Consider the following 21200-nt stretch of genomic DNA (forward strand, 5'->3'; position numbering starts at 1 on the left):
TCAACATAACCTTCCAGAAACGATTGAAAAATATCCAAGACCTAAAAAAACTTCAAAGAAAGAAGCAATTTCTAACAATAAAGTCGAACTCCGATCAGTAACAAAAAAAATCTGGCAATGTACAAACTTCAATTTCTCAAATTCCCGATAATGTAAACACATTTCAATGGTCCCTTGGAGTTTGAGCTACTTAGGTTTGACTGTACATTCATATATTCTGCAACCATTCTATTTGTGCACTTAAAATGTGTTGATGTACATTTACTGATTGTATACAAGTTTTTATCGTGACATCACAAATATTACATTTTTAGGATGTCATCTGCTTTAGGTCTAACTCATTGTTTTCTTACTTTAAATGTTTTTTGGGGGGTATTTTATGTTGAGGGTTTAAGACAGTTATGGTTTATTGACTTGACAAAACCTCACTTAAAAAAATGCAGCTCAAACTACATGATCTAGTGCCACTATTTGATGAAGCATTAGATTTTCCCATAGTTCTAAACCTCAATCATCTGTATATTGGATTTATGGAAAAACAGTGCAGTGCTTCATCTATATAACTCTTTTTATGGAGAATAACTTAGTACTGAATTGAGTGGTTTTATTTGCCTTTTAAGAGATAATACTATATAAATAAATATCGTAATCATGTTACAGGGATTTCCTGAGGTTAGGGTCACCACTGAATTGTCGTCCTATGGATGACACCATTGATGGTGAATCAGTAAGGGGAGACAACTGGAAAACTCAATGGCCAGTAAGTCGTGCTGCCAGTGTTGAGGAAAGAAAGACACCAGTAGAAGTAGAACAAAAACTTAAAACTGCAGGTGAAGCAGTGCCCTTAACAAGGGTCAAATGTTTAGTTTCCATGACAACACCTAAAGATGCCAGAATGCATGGATCAGCTGTTACACCCTCATTTGTAGAATTTGATATGTCTGCTGAAGGATTTGGCTGTTTATATCTACCCAGTATTGCCCCTCAGGGACCCCCTACACCTTCAGTAGTTAGCGGAGTTGTAGGGGGCAGTGATAATGTTGTGATAGGGGGAATTGGAACAGGTAACTAACTTATTGTCAGTATGATGTGATAAGACTTTGAGGATACAAAAATATTTATATTATCTGTTTTTTACATTTTAAATATTTAAATTTTACCTTGAAATGGAAAAAGCTGTTTGAATATTTTTATAATTTTTAGTATTTTGATCTACATTGATCTTTTATCAATGTCTGAGATGTGATTGGCAAAATTGACTGATAAAAATCTTATATGGAAATGTTGCTGTGATAGTTAAAATATTTTTTTTATCATATTACTTGTTGTTTATTTGTAGGTGAAAGGGTATTCCCACCACAGTCCGGGATGACTTTTTCAACATGGTTTTGTGTAGATAAGTTTAGCAGTATGTCAGATCCTCATCCTGTCAGACTGTTAACTTTAGTCAGGAATCTACAAGGGAGGGAGGAGAATCTTATATGTCTCAGTGTAATGCTTACATCTAAAGACAGAGCATTGATTGTATCAACTGAGGAGCACTTGCTGCCTAGCTCAGGTAACATTAAATTATCAGTGATTTATCAATTGAGGAGCACTTGCTGCCTATCTCAGGTAACACTCAATTGTCAGTGATTGTATCAACTTAGGAGCACTTGCTGCCTAGCTCAGGTAACATTGAATTGTCAGTGATTGTATCAACTGAGGAGCACTTGCTGCCTAGCTCAGGTAACACTAAATTGTCTTTGATTTCATAATGCTAACATGGTTTTAGTGTCTGTTTGCTTCATTCCTGGGGTATTATATGATAATGTATTTTAACGGTCCATTGATCATTTGTCCCATTACAAGTTCCAGATACTTAAAAGCCAGGAAAAGAAAACACTATTAAACTGGCCATTTCACAATGAAAAGTGGGTAAATTATTTCATTTTTCCTCCTGCTTTTTTAGGTCATCATGGTGTCCGTTTGTTTGTTTTTGATCCATATGATTACTGGATGTATAGGGGGTAAACTTTTGGTGAGCTTTGCTCAAAAAATACTTATAGTTAATGATTGCTGCTAATCTCTGCATTTGCTAATTAGTCATGCATTTTTTGTTGAGACATAAAATGATTTTTTGAGCTCACCTAGCCCAAAGGGCCATGTGATCTATTTGCCATCTCTTGGCATCTGTCGTCATTGTCGTTAATTTTTCAACTCTTCTACTCTGAAACAACTTGGCCAATTTAAACCAACTTGGCATGAATGATTCCTTAGGGTACTCTGCATAGAACTGATGTGGGGATTTTTTATCGTTTGAAAAACATGGCTGCCATGACTAAAAATAGAGCATAGGGGTCAGACAGAAGTTTTTCGCATATATATCTATTTCCTTTAGCTTAAGCCGAATTCTGACACAGGTAAAAGTGTTCAGCATGATGAGTTCTATCTCTTGACAAATTTTTTTGCAAATCTGTTAAGCCAAGTTAAGAGTAATTGCACTTTTTCAACTTTTTTTTTCACTATTTTCAATGTTATTTCTTTTAAAAATCTTCTCCTCTGACACTACCAGACCTATAAGAACCAAACTTGGTATGAATGTTCCTTAGGGTGTACTGCATAGATTAGATGTGGGGGTTTTAGATCTATTGAGAAACATGGCTGCTGTTACTAAAAATGGAACATAGGGGTCAGACAGAAGTTTTTTGTGTGTATCTTTAAAACTGTAAGATCAAGCCAAATGCTGGCATAGGGTAAAATGTTCAGCATGATTAGATCTATCTGTGGTCATATTCTCATGTAAATCTGTTTAGCCATTTTGGAATTATTGCCCTTCTTCAAAATCTTTCTGTTGTTTTTAATGTTATTACTTTAAATTTTAATGAAAATTGATATGATTGTTCCTTAGTTATGAGTGTTAGGAATTTTCATCCAAGAAAAACATGGTTGCTTTCACAAAAATAGAATGTTTGCTTATCAAATCAAAAATTCAAGCTCTTTAAAGCCTCTAGTGGGTTCATAGAGAAGCAAGTTCATTTTGTATGGTACTTTCAGTTACAGGTTGTGATATAGAAGAGGAAATGTCATTAAATGACAACAGAGTCAGGTTTTGGTACCCTGAACTAACACAGGAAGGACAATGGCACCATCTGGTGTTGATTTTCCACAGAGCAGGCATAATGAAGAATAGCAGTGTTGGCCTCTTTGTTGATGGGGAACATGTTACTACACACAAGGTATTCAACTATTGATGTAAAATATTTTGGCTTGTACATTTATATAATGACAATAAAAATTTATTCATTGTTATGTACAGTGAAAATTGTTTGAACTTTTCGTTGATCTGTTAGCTTCAATTTGTAACAATGTATCTGTGATTATAAGATTTGAAAATGTATGCTTTGTAAATTAATACTTTTTTTTTACCTGTCTGACATGCTGTATATTTTGCAGCTACACTATGTTTCCCCTAACCTTGGAGTAGGAGGTACTGCCAGTCCTACAGCCTTTACCTCTGTGTTTGCTTACATAGGAAGTCCACCACAGGTCAGAAGGAACTCTAGACTGACATGGAGACAGGGGCCATGTCAGTTAATGGAGGACATTATCAGTTCTAATGTTGTTAGAAATATCTACAATTTGGGACCTACTTATATTGGCAGTTTTCAAGCACCAAATATGGGTATGTTGGCATAGACATGAGTGTTTTTTGTGTACTTATTTTAACAAATTTAAGATTTGTTAATAAAGAATTTACATACATGTAGGCCTTTTTTATTGCTTGATAACTTTCAATTCAATTTTACACACTTTAATAAACATTTATCAAGATAGATGTAGGTTAGATAAGTCTTGATTTTATAAAAGTTTGAATATTGTTAAACAGCAATTGTACCAAGTAGTGGTTTATTTAATTTATGAAATGTTAAGTTTTAACTAAAAACTACAATGAAATTCACAAAATTCAAAATCGATGAAATAACAAAACTCGAAAAACCACAAAAATTTGATGACTTCCAATTAAAGTATGTGTTTATGATACATTTCAGATGAAGCTGATTTCCAGGGTCAGTATGTGGGTGAAGAGAAAGTGATGTTTGGTGTACATTCCCATACAGTCTTACAGATGACCATAGCAAAGATAAAAAAGGCTTATAATAAAATAGACAGTAGATCTATAGCTAAACAGGTTTGTTTGGTCTCAAGTAATCAATTGTTCTATGGGTTGAAGGCACAAAATACATGTAGTTATAATAATTGTACTGTAACAGCCTGAACATGATGATGAATTTGATTAAAATAGATTTTGATGGATTATGGAGTCTTGCCAGTAAATCCTGTTATTGTTCTAATGTAGAGAAGTAAGATAGATTGCTATTATGTAGAGCAAATTTCTTCCTGGAAAGTAATTTAGCTGTTTGAAATATGTAATGAAAATTATTTAATTTTTTTTCCATGATCATAATAGTTAATTGTATTTCTATTTTAGCTTGCCATGTCAGCCCGCGATACAGCAACACCTATCAGAATACTACCTAACTCAGCTGGACATATGAATGGACCTGCCAGGAGTCTTGGGGCTATACTCATTGGATATTTAGGTAAATATTTTATACAGTAAAGATAAAATAGTTCATGAATAAAAAAAAACCTGAGACCATAAATAATAGTACTGAATAAACTGTCATTGGTGCATTGGTTGCACAATTGCAGACCTGTTTACCTCTATGATTTTAGCATAGTTTCTAGGACTTTTTACTGCAAATTATGCTCTACGAATTGTGATTCTTGCCATAATATCCATGTTTAAATGACACAAAGTTCAAGATCTTACAATTCATTTTTCATAACTATGACTAAAACATGCTTTGTCTTTAAGTAACATAAAGAGGTCTGTGACAGGTAAGAATCAAAACTGAAAAAGTGAATGTGTGTAACATGTGCTTAATTGTAGCTGTTTGATTTAACAAAGTATTACAAAGGGTGAAAAACAAGTTATATAAACTAATTTTCTGTATTTTTTTAAAGCAACTCTTTTGAAGTTTTATATGCATATAATGATTATAAATTGTGTTATGGTTATGAAAACAAAATCTAAAACCTTCTATTTTTGGTTGCAGGTGTAAGGACATTTTGTCCAAAAGCTGTTGCTAAAATGTTAGAAAATGTAGGTGGAGCTTCTGCTCTGTTGGGACTGATTGCCATGGCAACAGATGTAGAGGAACTGTATGCTGCTGTCAAGGCATTAGTATGTGTTGTCAAGAGCAACAAAAACATTATGAAGGATATGGACAGAATTCAGGGTTATCAGGTAATATAAGACTGCATTGTAAAATAAATGAATGCACTGGTAAAAAATCTGAAATTAAACTGGTGACATAAAATTCACCTTAATTTTTTAGGAGATGCTAATTGAATGCCACAATTTTACTTGCTTCTGAGTCATATGCTGGATTTATTTCTAATTGAAAGATGCAATAATTTACAGCCACCTACTGGCACCATTAAAAGGGATTACTGGTTTTGACTCTGTCAGTCTAAAAATGTCCATCACACACCTGTTTTCTGGAGGTTTGGTTTTATCTTATTAGTTTTTAACAAATTTATGAGCCTTGGACTTAATAAATTTCATGAAATTAATACCTTTCTAGACTGTTTTTCTGAATACATCCAGATATTATTGTAACTTTCAGTATGTAAGTTACTTATCAAGCTAAATTTTGTCTCCACTTCATTATTTATGAAGAAATTACATACAGACCTGTAAACTTTGAACAAGATTTTGTGAAATTAACACATTTCTGGGAATGTCTTCTGAAGGTCTTCTGATGATATAAAATAATATTATGATTTTATCATAATAGGTTCTTGATTTTTTTGCCAAAATAAGGAGCTTTTTGATCTGTAAAGAAATTGCAGATAATGAGCTAAAATACTTTTTGTAGCAATATTTCTATTTATTTTTTTAAGTAATGGATCCTTGACTTTAAAAAGTTCAAAGAAATAATAGCTTTCTAGGCATCTTCTTTTAATTCGGTTTTTTCAGATATTTTTTTTTATTATATTCAAGTTTCTCCAACATTTAATTATTGGACTAAAACAACATCAATTAAGGTTAGGGATTATGGGGTCCTCAAAAGGGTTTGATAGTTTTAATCTACCTGTATTTTACCCTTTTTTAAGTAAGTAAAATACTTTTTCGATTTTTTTATCACAGTAATATTGTTATTTTTTGTTTTGTTTCTGACTTTCTATTTTTTATATTGAAAGAAGACAAATGTATGTTATAATTATTTTATTATAAATATATATCACAGTTATTGCATACACATGTAACATAAAATAAAAAACAATGCAAAATTAACAAAACATGAAGCACTTTCAGACATACATTGTAAGCATAGCACAAAGTCAATTTCAAACAATTTATCACTGCCAGAGTTCCTCACGTATACCAGAGGATGCCAGGTCTGCATAACCTTGAGCTGTCATCTGTTGGTTGAGGAATCTTTAAGGATGCAAATCAGTTGTCGATGTTTCTGTATTTTTTCTGCTTTGATCTTGTTGTTTCTCCTGCTGCTACCTGTAACTGGTTGGCATCTGTGTTTGTCTTTTGGAGCAGTTCCATCAATTGGTAAATATCGATAGGCGTGTCTAATGAGTTTTTTAAGCTTGCTCTGTCATCCTTCTAAGTGGTTGTTGGTACATGGTCCTTTGGAAGAGAAATGGTTCCATTGGTCTTGTCCCTCTATCCAGTATTCGGTAACATAGTCGATGAAAGTGGTTGTGTTGATGTCGATATCTTCTGCTAAACCAAACCGGAAGTTCTCTTTGTAGGCTGTTGCGAGTTTCTGTGTTCACTGCTAAATACACCGAGTATAATGGAAGAAACAGCTCGGTGCTGGCTTGCAGTCTTGAATAGTTTGAAGAGCTGGTTATGTTTGTTCGCTCTTTACAGGAAGAATGCTAGTGGATACATTACGTTGTCAACTGTAGCCTCAACCTTTACTTTTTTTTTTTTGTGCTCGGTTCATGTGAGTGTGGAGTCCCAAGTTTGGTTATGTTGTCCAAATGAGTATTTGCTGTCGCTGTACAAAATGGGACAATACATTCCATATCTTCTGTTCCCTTTAGTTGTCTTAACCATGTACTGATTTCCATTAAACACAAGTGTGACTCTGCTGAATTTATATGGTACAAAGTTCACTGCAACTATTGCATTTGCCATCGCTGTCACTTTTTTAATGAACCTAAAACTAACAGACATAGTCTTATAAGGCATCAATGAGATCTGCTCATTTTTTTCATGTGAGCTGTGAACAAAACAAGCCGACTTTTTACCTAATATTGACTAAATTTCTTGAAAATTATCCTAATTAGAAAAAAATATTTTTTTAAAATATAATTTCCACCAATCATGAAAATTGAAACAATTGGAGTAACTTGTAATTAATAATAATCAGATGTAAATATTTGATGACTATAGTAAATAATGTTTATATACTTATATTTCCTTAACAAATTTTAAATTGTTATTTTAAAGATGAATTCAAATAATTACCTAAAATAAAGATGAAAATATATTTTTTAAAATATTTATTGGGGGGGTGGGGGGGGGGTTATATAGTTTTCACCCTGTCTGTCAGTCAACTATTTTCTTAGCAACTTGCAGCATTGTTATGAATCTTCGTGGGATGTAATATAACCACATGGATATATGGTGCATACTGTCAGGTATTTATGTTTTGGACAAAAATAGTAGAAATGACAGCTGTTTAACTTGGACGTTATTCAACAAAACTTAAGTCTTGTGTATTGTCCACAACTCCTCAATAACTTACAGGATTGTTATGAAACATTATGGGATGTTTCATTACCATATAGGGATGTTCATGTCGTCAGGAATATACGATTGGACAAAAATTGTAGAAGTGAGAGCTGTTTGAACTTAGGCATTTTTAAAGCCTTGTCTAATGCATTTTCTACAACTCCATTACAACTTGCTGGATTGTAATTTAGAAACTCAATGGAGTGTTAGATTACCATGTTGGGATGTGCATATTGTCCAGACTTTATGATCGGGCAAAAATTGTAGAAATGACAGCTGTTGGACTTAGCATTTTTCAGCAAAATTTGGTCTCGTGTGTTTTCCACAACTCCGCAACAACTTGCAGGATTGTTTTGAAACTTAGTGGGATGTTAAATTACCAAATTGGGATGTGCATATTGTCAGGAATTTATGTTTAAAGTAAATATTCAGTAATATTCTGTTATTCTGTTGTCAACAACAAAAAAATAATGATTGTGGTTTAGAGTTCGTTAGTTTAGAAATGGCAGTAAATTGTGTGTCAAAAGTGCTTAGTCTATCCACCATAAAAATTGTGTCCAATATAATTAGTATGTCCACATTGGTCCCCAAATGTGCAGGGTTCAACAGACTTCGGGGAGTATTACCTGCAATGTCAAGTTTTTGTTGTACCTTAGACCTTAGCCATGCTGTATATGGTAAGAAGAAATAACTCCTGTTAAATATTTTTTGTTGTTGTTTTTTTAGACCTTAGCCATGCTGTATAAGAAGAAACAACACCTGTTAAACAGTCACATATTACATCTGACATTCTCCCTCATTGGTACTGTAGACAGTGGGAAGGAAAGCTCTGTCATTCCTAATAAAAAGGCATTTGAGGATCTACTCTGTGATTTAGAGGTATTTTTTACTGCTCATTTTTTAAAGGCTATGCTTTCAGAATTATTGACTTCAGTATCAAGTTGTTTTGGGAGGCATTTGTGCTCTTGAGCTGTCCAATTTTTGAATTTGTTAAATACTTGTTTATATGTTTGATTCATTCATAGTTTGTATAGACAGTCACAAATATGTCCAATTTTTGAATTTGTTAAATACTTGTTTATATGTTTGATTCATTCATAGTTTGTATAGACAGTTACAAATACTTTGAAAGAAAATCACACATCATTTATGAGTAATGCAAGAACAATATTTCTATAAGGATTACGCAAAGTTAAAGAAATTTTTATCAGTGAACTAATATAAATTATTAGTGGAGATATTTTATTTATATAAGTTTATCTATTTTGCTAATAGGTTTGGCATGATGCCCCATATGACCTACAGAAATCTTTATATGAACATTTCTATGAATTATTGACAGAGTCCAGGTAGGTTATCTTTAGACACTAATTATATGTACAGCAAACCTATTGTAGATTTTGATGTTGACATAAAACCAATTAAATAAACATATGTAACATGAAATCTATCACAAAAGTTTTCTAGGATTCCATTTTCAGGTCAAGTGAGATTTTGGTGTTGCATAGTTTATTATGTTCTACTTAACCTTTGGCAAGTAAAAAATTTGAAATTTTGATAGGATTTGTTAAGTTGGGAAAGCTTATGATAAGTTTTGGAAAGTTAATCTTCATTTAGAGTCTCCCCATGGAAATCTGAAATTTTGAAAAAAAATCCTAGAACACTGCACATTTGGTATAAGTGTTACACATGATGCTGACATTGTTTTCAGATAAATTATCTTTTTCATGCAAGGGAGGGGGTGCAATATTGATTCAACTTTATGATTATAAGGTTTTCTAAGGCAGTGAATATGTGCAATTAACTCCTAAATTTACACTTTGAAAAAAATTAGAAGTGCTTGAAACATTTGCCAAAACAACTTATTTCATAAACATCAAGAATTATGTCAAAACCATACATAGCATGTTGCCTTGTGTCTTCATTCTCAATTTATTCATATTGTTAATTTAAATAATGGATTGCATGAAATGCTTTGGATTTATTACTTTAGTGATATGCTGTTGTTTACCCTTATAATTACATTTACTTTGCACATCATTAAAATATGCTAATCTCTTTGGAAATTCAGATGTACAAATGATGTTTCAGGAGTCAATTAAACACATTTCTGGTGATTCATAAATGCCATGCCCACAATTACCAGACTATTTTAATTGATTGCTGTTTATAGCCTATTTTTATAGAATAAAAATCAAAGAGACCATTGTCACCATCATAGATGCTTTGATACAAATGAAAGAAACATCAAATGTCGTCATAAGAATTAAATATTCAGTTTTTACAATGAACATCTTGATTTATAAATTTATTCTTTACTGATACATGTAACTGGCTTCTAACTCTCGGTTCTAAGCAAATTTTACATGCTTAACTTTGAACTTACTGGCATGGGCTGTCAGGCTTGAAGATATTATTGAAGACTCTATCTTAAGTTCACACATTTCTAGTCTGCCTTGCTTGTGACATGAAACTCAAGTTGATAATGCATGAATGCAGTTAGTAATTTTGATTTATGCTAATGTAGCAATATTTTTTTCTTTTTTGCATTTATTCATTTGATGAGGTGTTATTTTATTTTTGGTCCGATGTTTGCTTCACCATAACATTTTATTAGGGTTAATTTTAGTTTTTACAGTAAAACCTGTCTAAACAGAACTCTCAATAATCAACCTGTCCAACATATGGTAGTATTGATAGGTAAATACTTGACCATAAAAATAAACAATAAATCTTTTTTTTTTACCACCACTCAACAAATTTCTTTGTCTGTCCATCAAAGTTTGGTCGTAATTAAATGAATTCAAACTCCCAATTGATTAATTGATTTCAAATTTAGTATGTTGCTTTATATTGATGGGAAATATGTTATGATTTATTTTGTTGCTGTCCAATACCAATTTCCTATTTCATCAGAATGCAGTACCATTAGGGGTATACCTAGCATGTGTAAAATTCATATTGAGTTTGACAGGTTTAACTGTAGATGACTGTAGTTGGAGCACATCTACATGTAGATACACTTTTGTTTCCTTTTGTTATATAGATGGATAGATATTCGGTAAGCTTGTGTTCACATTAGGTAGTGGTATCCAGTATTTTCATTTTTTTCATTCAAATCTTTTGCTGTTGTTGTTCTTTGTTCAGAAGAGTTCATCCATTACTGTACTGCCTGAGAAATGCAATTAATTTTGTTAGACAGACAAACAACAAAACCAAATAAATAATTGATGGATGATAAATATCTCTTTGAGGAACCTTTCAGTGGTTTGTCAATAAAACATTTTTATAATGATAAATATCTCTTTGAAGGACCTTTCAGTGTTTTGTCAAAAAAAACTCCATTTTTATAATAAGTTTGTTTTAGCATACCGAACTTTAAACTGTCATTCCTAGTAACAACTTGTTCAGTGTTCTTATGACTTCCAAAGTATTTTTACACCATGACATTTTGTAAAAAGGGGATATTTTTGTAATTTTAATTTATGTTAGTAGCAGTGGCTTATTGGTGTATTGTTTTGCTTTGTGTGTACTGGAGTTTGTGTGTTATAGATGACTTAGAATATAGGATATGAAATGCAGCTGTTTTTTTTCATTGCTAACATATTCTCTGTAAGAACAAGAGTTGTAACGGCTTGTCTTACTTGAATCTTTGTTGTCTCTTTTTTGTAATTGTAAATATGCATTAAAATCATCTTAACAATTGTTTTATTACATTTTGATATCCCCAGCAAGCTAAGTTTTTTTAGATGTTAGCTTGGTCACAGTTCTCTCTCTCTCTTTCTCTCTCTCTCTCTCTTGCTTGTTATGCATGCTAGTGGTGTGAACAGTGTTTGTTATATCTGAGTTGATAATCAAGTTAAAGACTTACCATTGAGCACTCTTTTGCTTTGTGAAAAAATGTTATGAGCCCAAAAAAATGCTAGAAATGCACTTGAAGCATGTATAAATTTTCATATGAATTTTCTGACATTTTTATCCATTTAGTTCTTATGATTTTAAGTTTTGATTTAAAAATTATTTTACACATTTGAACAGGCAAGAATAAGGAATAAACAGTCTGGTTTAATTCACAGTAATTTATTTTTTCCACAGTGATCAGAGCAGTAATTTCCAGTTGATGAGGGATGTAGGACTTGTAACCAAACTTCTTCACATATTAAAGGATAATAAATTGACAACAGCATCTATAGACGCCATTACTAGTGTTATATATGTATTGTTACAACCTCCTTCTGATAGTCATTCATTATTGAGGTAGGGAGTTAAAATGAATGATAGTTATGAACCACTAAACTTGTTTTTGTTAAATGCAAAGGAGCAATTTATCCATACAAGCTGAAAATTCGCTTTAAATTTACAAATGGATTTAACAAATTTAATTTAAAAATATTGTTCGTATTCAAAGTAAGGAAAGAATAATGAGTAAGTGAACAATAGCCATGTTTAAAAGATAATAAGGAACTACATGCAAATAAAATACAAATAAAGTGTAAAAATATATATATAACAAATGTGGGACAAATTTTTGGCCTAACAACTTCATCAGGGGAAAAAGTATAGAAAAGAAAACTGCGAACTTGCACAACAGAGACAAAGTGCCCTTCAAAATAGATCATGATCATTGTGGAGATGCGTAAAGTTCAGGACAAAAAAAATATAAAATTGTATGTGTAGCTGACAAGAAGCAAATGAAAACCGTGTTATGGTAACTAAATAATGCAGGTTTTTACAAAGTAAGAAAAGCTGTACTTTCTTTAGTTTCTCATTTCATGTTTAGTATCATACAGATGGAATAGACAAAGAAAATTAAAATCTATCTGTCCTTATGATGAAGAGGACATAACTTATCCATTTAAATGCTTTAAAAAATTTAAGTATTATGGTGACTGTTGAAATTTAATTTTCATGTCCAGAAAAAGAATTGTACTGTAAGTGACACATGTTAAGTAGCAGTGTCAGAAAATCAGACATAAGGTGATTCATGCATGTCAAAAAGCCACCGAATTCAGTTTTGTTTCTTGTTCAGAAAGAGTTACTGATCATATAACCAGTCTTAGTTTTCATTTGGTTGTTGCACTGTTGAGATAAAAATTGTATAGATAGCACATGAAATTGGCACTTTGCAAGAGTTATCGTTCTTGATTTGGTCCAATTTGGTTGATTTTAGTGTGAAATGAATGTATGATTTTCTGAAAAGTGCAGATCTGAATACAGAAATTATTATTATGTTAATATATAGCATATGTATACTGAAAAACCATAGTTTGTTCTGTGGGTTTTTCTATACCATAAATCACTTTACCTTTGGCAGTGTCTGAATTTTATGTAGACCCGTACTTATATCCTATTACAATTTGTATATTTGTTTTTTTTTGTAGATTTGGTCAGTTTATTGTATCAACTTTACCACAGATGTCCAATTCAGAGAGGAACCTTGTACTTAACGGTCTGAAAGTTCCACAACGACAGGCTTCTGAGGATAATATTTCTTTATCAGGTAAATCCTTACAACAGTGGTTTTCTCCTGTATTGTGTTATGAATACCTTTATAACACAAGATTTAAAGTTGAATTAATAGGAAGACATTTATGTGATTACAAAAATAGGATGCATATTACTTGTTCATGTTCATTTATTGCATCATGGTGACTTCTTACAGTGCACTTGAAAATCAATTCTCTTTGAAGCAGAGAAGCTGCTTCATGTGTTTATCTTATTTCCTTCCAGATGAAGAACAGCAATCTTCGTACATCATTAAACTAAGGAACATAAGTCTGAATGTTATTCATCAGTTGATGTTAAACGCAGAGCAAGAGCCTACTACTCTAAATGTGCAGTAAGTTTCATCTAAATTATTAGGTACCTCTGGGTTTAAGAAATATTATAAATAGAATATTAGGCAATTGGTTTTTGATACTGGCTTTATCATGGGTATCTCAGGTTGAGCCTGTTAGGGCAAGTCTGAGATTCTAGTGAAAAAGCCAGTATCAAAAACCCATTGCTAGTCTGTTTATTGGTAGTTTATCAGTAACATTTTTTGTTTTTTACATGTTAAAGAAATTCAAAAACCAAAATTATAATCTAGAAATGGAATACTTCCAAATGACCTATTTATTCAGGTTAGTCTAATAGCATTGTGGTTTGGTTCATATGCCGACAACATTCAACTCTACTGTGATGTAACCATTTTTCACACATGCCTGGTTTAAACTGACCTGTTATTTTTTGTATCAGGGCCAGTACCCTGTGACGAGCATTATAATTCTGTGTGCATTAAAGGAAAATGTCACAGATTACTGATAAACATATATATTTCTTTTATTTTTCCTGATATATATTTTTTATTTATTGGCATATTGGAATAAAACAAGTTTCAAGGAAAAGAAAAAAATTCCCTTGTACAGTACCTGAACCGATCCATGCAACTAAAATTGCGATCGGTCATCATTACCGATCTGTTTCCGATCAGTCATGGATCTGTCAAACCCATCCATTAAACCAGTGATCGCATCACATGACAACTGATCGCTCAATATGTTTTACGGATTCTGCTGATTCGTTTGGCTATTTAATAAATATGAAAATCCTGAAATATGTGTTGATTATGGTTTATTTTATAGCTGAACTATACATTATTTTTAGGATGTGCGATGAAGTACAGAAAGTTCTTGGTTTTGATTGGTTGCTCCTGTTCACTCAAGGTCACATCCATCCATCAACAGTGATTAAAGCATTAATGATACTATTGACAATGATACAGAATACTAATTCTAGTTCATCTGCTGCAATCAAGTTTCGTGATGGAAGTATTGGGGGTGGCTGGCTGAAAGGCACAGAACCAGTACTCAAGCAACATGTTGGAGTCATGCTTGGTAAATATTTAATTGATAATAATTTATCATAGCAACGTTATATGTTCCTGATGTATGGCAATTTTGATTGGCTTTTCATGTTGCTTTCATGAAGATTTTTATCAAAGCAGAAAAATTGTCAAATGAATTAATACTATACATGTAGTTAATGTGCTTCCCAGATGTAAGTCAGCTGAATGTTGTTAATGCTGTTAGAGACATATACAGATGTAGCTACTTTTTAGGATTCATACCCAAAGTATGTCCTTGCTGGTTGATGAGAGTGTCATGTACAATTTTCCTGCAAGCATGTTTGACCTAAAACACTTGATTTAAGTTCAAATGGATGTAACCATGTAACTCCTCCAATTAGATCAATCAGTCTTGTTTCCTGCTAACAGCAAATAAAACATGAAAAAAATAGAGTTGGTAGGTAGGAAATAAGAGGATAATTAATTGAAAAGAGTAAATAACTAAAATATGATCACGAGTGGAGAATAATGCATAGATTTAACGAGTGGGCAGAACTTGTTTTGTGCACAAGTTGAATCTTAATACATTTTTGGCACGCATGGTCATATTTTGGTCATTCATGATAAATTTAAAAATTTGTACACGACGTGCGAATCATAAAAAATTTTACACAGGGAACATTCATTAAATCACTGCTATCTGTGCAATAAATTCTCTTATTTTTCAAAAACATTTTACTTTGAGTTAATGTGGAAACAATCTAGACTTTAACAGTGCTTCAGCAAAAATGACAGTAATATCTTAAGGGTAGACACAGAAAAATATGATAGGTAGCAGGAAACAGACATATTTTTTTTAACCATACCTTTTTATACTTCACATGACATTGATAAAATATAATGATTATGTGTAAAGGGTAAGCTGTTTTTTTTCTGCCACTCTAGAATTTGGGTTTCTTATAAATAATTTATAGTTTAAATCTCCTTTCACTTTATTTTTGGGTTTTTTATAAATAGTTTGTAGTTTAAATCTCCTTTTACTTTATTATTTGTGCAGAAATAGAAGGATGTGATGGTATACAACATACATGATTTTTTGCTTCAACAAACTTATGCATGGTTGTAATTCTTTATGTCTAGAAAACTAGATCATTTTACTGATAAATTAAGTCCAACCATCTTCTCATATTTTGTCTGTTAAGAAAAGATCTGATATTATGCCCCAATTCATCAATTGGCTCATATATTGGAATCACCTCTATCATTCTGGTTGTCCAAATTATGTTGCAACTATCTTGACTATGAATAGATGGATTTATTTTAAATTTGGTATGGTGCTTTATAAATAATTGGATATTTTTTTAAGAGAATCATGTTGATATAAACTTCCTCTTTTGTGGGATTTTACTATTTTTCACTTTTTTAAAGGAGTGGGGGTGTAACTTGCATGACAAAGTGGGTAACTTTACTTGTTGGTGGTTTTACTAATCGAATTCTAAAATTGTATGAGTTTGGACTTTATTTTATCAGTTGATATTTATTCTTTTGACAAATCCCTTGAAGTAAATATTGTTGTAGGTAAACTACAGAAATTGAAAGGTCTATTTTCTGCTCTTATATCATTGGCTATGGTGGCTTGGTTGCTTGAATGGATCTTGATGAACAATCATTAATATAACTATTCACCTGTAGCTTTACTTCATCAATGACATCAAATAGAAAATTCTTTTAATCGTGGACATCAAACTTGTTTCAATCTTGTCGGCCTTTAAGCTTTACAAATATATAGCCATTTAATTATGCGAAAGTCTGTGGAAATATGAATTATGGTGCAAATTTTAAAATAATGTCTTGAAATACATTAATTTTAAATCGAAAATTCCCTTGTTTTTATTGGACAATTCTTTTTAAATACCACTGACACTTTTTCTTCAATGTGCATTTGATCCAGACCTGTATATTTAATCTTACATTTAGAAAGAGGTGCAGGTCTCTATATACATTTATATAATAATGTAGTTTAAAATATCAAGGTTCTGGTATATACATTCTGTTTGACAATGGAAGTACATGTAACACGGATGGTATTTAATTTTGGAAACATATTTGGCATTATCACCGCATGGTTACTGAGTAGACAGAATGTTGTACAGTCGTGTTGTCAAGTATAGAACACTGCACAAATATTTTATGTATACAGTCAGTTTATAAACATGATTAACGGTAAAGTAACAGCTTATATTATAGAATGTTCATTCTAATGTCTTTATAATTGTTTATAAATGTATCACATTTGTGTTTTGAAGTTCATTCATATTTTATGAAAAATAATTTTTTTCAAAAAATGTTTCAATCAGCATAACCTATGACATACAACCTATTACAGGGTTGAACATTGGCACCAGTAATAAAGGTCAGAAGAGGGCATTAAACAGAGAAGTTTGTCAAGTTCCTGGCTTCACTGTTTTACAGTGGTTATTACCCAAACATGCAAATGTAGCAGAGATATACTTCATACTGATGGCCATGTTACTTGGACAACAGATTAAAACATTCCCTAAAGATATCCAGGTAAGTCAGTCTGAGTATACCTGTGTTGCAAGGTAAAAAGAGTTCTGTGTTTAAAGGACTGATTGATAAGTCTTCTGTTGTTATATAGTTTGTTTTAATTTTGTGGATTAGCAGTATTTCAATCGATACACATTCTGAAGTTGATTTAAGTTCATTCCTGCCATACCTTTCTGTAACAAAATGTCTGAATCTAGCCAGTTGTTCATTAGTACATGCATGTTTAAGAATGAAGGTAGTACAGGAAAATTCACTACATTTATTTTCTGTTTTTGTTGCAGTTAAATCTGGATGCTGTGTGGTCTGTGATATTTGGTGTACCATCTAGTAAACCTATATCAGCTATAGTGAAGGAGAAACACACAGAACTCTGTCCTGATGCTGCATTAGTACTGTTAGCTCTTATCAGACATATGCTTAATCAGGTCAGTACAACTTAATGTCTAAAACACCATGTATCTTCACAGGCCATGTTGGCTTAAGCAGGATGATTAAACAGATAAAACAGCTACATAGTATCAACTTTTGTACTTGTGAAAAATAGAAGATGATAATACAAGATTCTGATTCACTTCAGTATTTGACATTTTCTGCAGTAAATTGATAATTTTGTTTTTATTTTTTTATTGGTAAGGGGTTTTAACAATTTACCTAGTACTAATATTTAGATGGGAGTTTATAGAAAGGTTTTGATTAGATAGTGGGAAGTATACAGGTAAGTAGTACTTATAGTTATACCCCATTTAAATAACACTTTGTTCATCCATCATTCTGTTGGTCAAATTTTTGTTGCAGTTATCTTCTCTCTTAAAGAGGTAGCCCTAGGGTAAGGGACACAACTCTTACAAATCATAGGAATGTTTGTATTCAGCATTTTACATCAATCTAGTGTTAGTATCATAGTAACTTGGACTGATTTCATTCTGTTCAAATGAAAGCTTGATAGGCTTCGGTGAAATTGAATATTATACAAACATATCACTGATTTCATGAGTTATGTCCCTTACCCTAGGTTTACCTCCTTAATTGATACATTGATTTCAAATTTGGTAATAGTCCTTGTAATAGATGGGCATACCTATTAATAAAGAGGTTGTTGTTGCTGTTGGATATCAATTTTCTATTTTAGTGGGGGGTAAACCTAACACAACTTGTGCAACTTTTCTGTATTTAGGGCCCCGCCTTAGGTGGATTGCCCTATAGTGATCAGTCTGTCCGTCCATCCGTCCGTCCATAACAAATTTGTGTCCGCTCTATATCTAGAGAACCATTATGATTTCATACTTCCTAGGTCATAGGTGAAGGTAAAATAACTTAAGTTTCAGTTGACAACCCAATGTTCTGTGGTAAAGATTGTGTCCGCTCTATATCTTGAGAACCATTATGATTTCAAAGTTTATACTTGACACGTATATTAACCAACATCAGAGGGTGTGTCATATTGTATGTACAACTTCTTAGGTCAAAGTAGAAGGTAAAATAACTTAAGTTTCAGTTGACAACCCAATGTCCTGTGGTAAAGATTGTGTCCGCTCTATATCTTGAGAACCGTTATGATTTCAAAGTTTATACTTGACACATGTATTAAGCAACACCAGAGGGTGTGTCATAATGTATGTACAACTTCCTAGGTCAAAGTAGAAGGTAAAATAACTTTAGTTTCAGTTCACAACCCAATGTCTTGTGGTAAAGATTGTGTCCGCTCTATATCCTGAGAACCATTATGATTTCAAAGTTTATACTTGACACGTATATTAAGCAACACCAGAGGGTGTGTCATAATATATGTACACCTTCCTAGGTCAAAGATTGTCAAAAACTTTGGTTTCAGTTGACAACCCCATGTCCTGTGCTAAAGATTGTGTCCGCTCTATTTCTTGAGCTCAGCTTATTTACCACATGTTATTGACAGAGGGGCCCACAGAGATGGCTCCAATCTCAATGATATCTAGTTTTATCTGATTTCAGGAACCAGATCAGACAGACAACACCTGGTTACTGGATTACCCTAGAACACTGATGCAGTTTCTATTGTCTCTTTACCACAACCATCCAGACTTCCTCCCCCTGTCTGTGTCATCAGAGTTTGTTTCGGGAATCGTTGCCACACTATTTCCATTCACCAATGTGAACACAACAGACAAAGTTACCACACCTCAGGATGAATATATGGTATGAAAAAAGTTCAACAATTTATTATTAGTTCTGTTTAGAAAATAAACTTGATGTGACAAGAAAATTTATCTGTATTTTCATCATGTTGTAATTAAATTATGTCACAAAAAGGTTTTTGTCCCTGAATTTCATGTTTCTTTCTGAATGTTTATTTTGTAAATGTAATTAGTAAAGGTAGAAATTATTAAGTACATATCATCATGAAAATAATTTCTGAAGAACACCATGTTTTTTTTTTTCACATTCAATGATTTTATGACTATTTCAGCCATTCCCAGAAGAAGATGGCTATGTCTATATTAAAGCCCCTGAGAAAATACAAGCTAGTAAGTACAGTGGATTCCACTTAATTGCATAGCCTATTTGCCAGTAAAAATTATGCAAATAACCGGGCTATTCTTATAACCGAAATTACGATTTTACCGGAAGTGTGAGTTCAGGTAAGATGACGATACTGTGGATCAACCAGAGATATCACTGTTCAACATTTCTGATCTGGTATTTAATTGTTATAGACCTTCTCATTGTATTGTTCTTTTATCAATAAATAATAATATATATTGTGTTTGTCTTGTTTATTGACCTTCTTTACGTTGTGTGTATTTATAAGTAAAACCACGTATTTCTCATCTATAAATAGTCAAGTAATTTCCTGACCTTTCTATGAAAGAAAATCCCATATTTCTTATTTCAGCCAGGATTCAGTGTAATATTCATCAATGTTTGCAGTTTGTGGGCTTTTGAAATGGTCTGTGTGTTTTTATTCCTCTGTTCGATCACCATTGTACACTGATAGTTGTGTATTATACGTGTCATTGACCTCGATATATTCTTATGAAGTGTGGATAGTATGGGGCACCTTAGGGTAGTTGAATTTCATTAGACATTGTACTGAATGAATGACTTTTAATTTTCGTATGATATTTATGCCTAGTAACCCAAGCTCACTCAAAACTGTTCAGCTCATTACAGAAAATTAAATTTACATTGATAATCATTTGTAGTCGGAAGAATTTAAATAGGGACAAAAAATACCCCAAGCCGCATCATAAGGTGATGTTTGGCATGTCGTCAAAAGTCATTGTTCACCTAGGTGCTTGTTTATTTTAATGCAATTAGAAATCATTTATATTGTCTTTTATGTCCATTATGTTTTTAATCCATTATTAACACCTCCTGATTGATGATAATCTAGTTTTTACAACAATAAATATGATTGACATATTTATGACCTGAAGGCTTAAAATAGAATTTGAGAAAACCTGTCTTTACCTGGATGAGGTAAAATTCTCTATGCAATAAACCGAAATGCACCTCCAAGGCCTATGCAAATAAGCGATTTTTTCCCTAATAGAATAATAGGAAATGGTTTTGTGCCGGAGAAAATTATGCTAATAACCGAAATATGCAATAAAGTGATATGCGATTTAGTGGAGTCAACTGTATAGTAAGGGATACATTGTTTGTTGTTAAATCTCCTGACAAAATGGAGTCACAGCCTTAGAATAAAATGTTCTATTGATTGTATAATGAGAACCAATTGATTTATATAGATACTTATTTTCATGTTTCAGTATATTGGTTCAATTCCACTACTTTTTATTTTCACAACTAACTCGCTGTATAACACGTATACCATAAAAAAGCAACTTTTTGGTGGTAAATCAGTTTTGTGATTTTTATACCCCACCACATGAAATGGCACGGTAATTTGTTAAACCCTCTCAAAACTTGCATGTTCTTCTGTTTATCTGTCACCAGACTTTAGAACAGATCTATGATTTTTTTAAACTCTGCACAGTTGATTAGTAACATATGATA

The 21200-nt window shown here is 32.3% G+C and overlaps 1 protein-coding gene across 10 annotated transcripts in view; it reads left to right on the top strand.

The window, feature by feature from the left end:
• Positions 1–21200, top strand: part of LOC148619157 (WD repeat and FYVE domain-containing protein 3-like) — a 77028-nt gene that overhangs the window by 19192 nt on the left and 36636 nt on the right. For 4 of the 10 annotated variants that reach the window (XM_088578761.1, XM_088578770.1, XM_088578765.1 and 1 more), the window contains 19 exons: positions 661–1064; positions 1340–1558; positions 3037–3218; positions 3436–3664; positions 4032–4171; positions 4472–4583; positions 5103–5293; positions 8537–8689; positions 9086–9159; positions 10857–10871; positions 11906–12067; positions 13192–13310; positions 13541–13649; positions 14456–14685; positions 16215–16235; positions 17023–17207; positions 17486–17629; positions 19173–19376; positions 19648–19705. In XM_088578761.1, coding sequence (XP_088434887.1) covers positions 661–1064; positions 1340–1558; positions 3037–3218; positions 3436–3664; positions 4032–4171; positions 4472–4583; positions 5103–5293; positions 8537–8689; positions 9086–9159; positions 10857–10871; positions 11906–12067; positions 13192–13310; positions 13541–13649; positions 14456–14685; positions 16215–16235; positions 17023–17207; positions 17486–17629; positions 19173–19376; positions 19648–19705 — 2951 coding nt within the window. Of the gene's footprint in view, positions 1–660; positions 1065–1339; positions 1559–3036; positions 3219–3435; positions 3665–4031; positions 4172–4471; positions 4584–5102; positions 5294–8536; positions 8690–9085; positions 9160–10856; positions 10872–11905; positions 12068–13191; positions 13311–13540; positions 13650–14455; positions 14686–15693; positions 15712–16214; positions 16236–17022; positions 17208–17485; positions 17630–19172; positions 19377–19647; positions 19706–21200 lie in introns of all 10 variants that reach the window. The other 6 variants (XM_088578764.1, XM_088578767.1, XM_088578768.1 and 3 more) reach the window with 4 other exon arrangements.

Source organism: Perna viridis, chromosome 4, assembly GCF_037379345.1.
Source record: "Perna viridis isolate PV_CMFRI_1.1 ecotype Kerala chromosome 4, ASM3737934v1, whole genome shotgun sequence".
Taxonomy (NCBI): domain Eukaryota; kingdom Metazoa; phylum Mollusca; class Bivalvia; order Mytilida; family Mytilidae; genus Perna; species Perna viridis.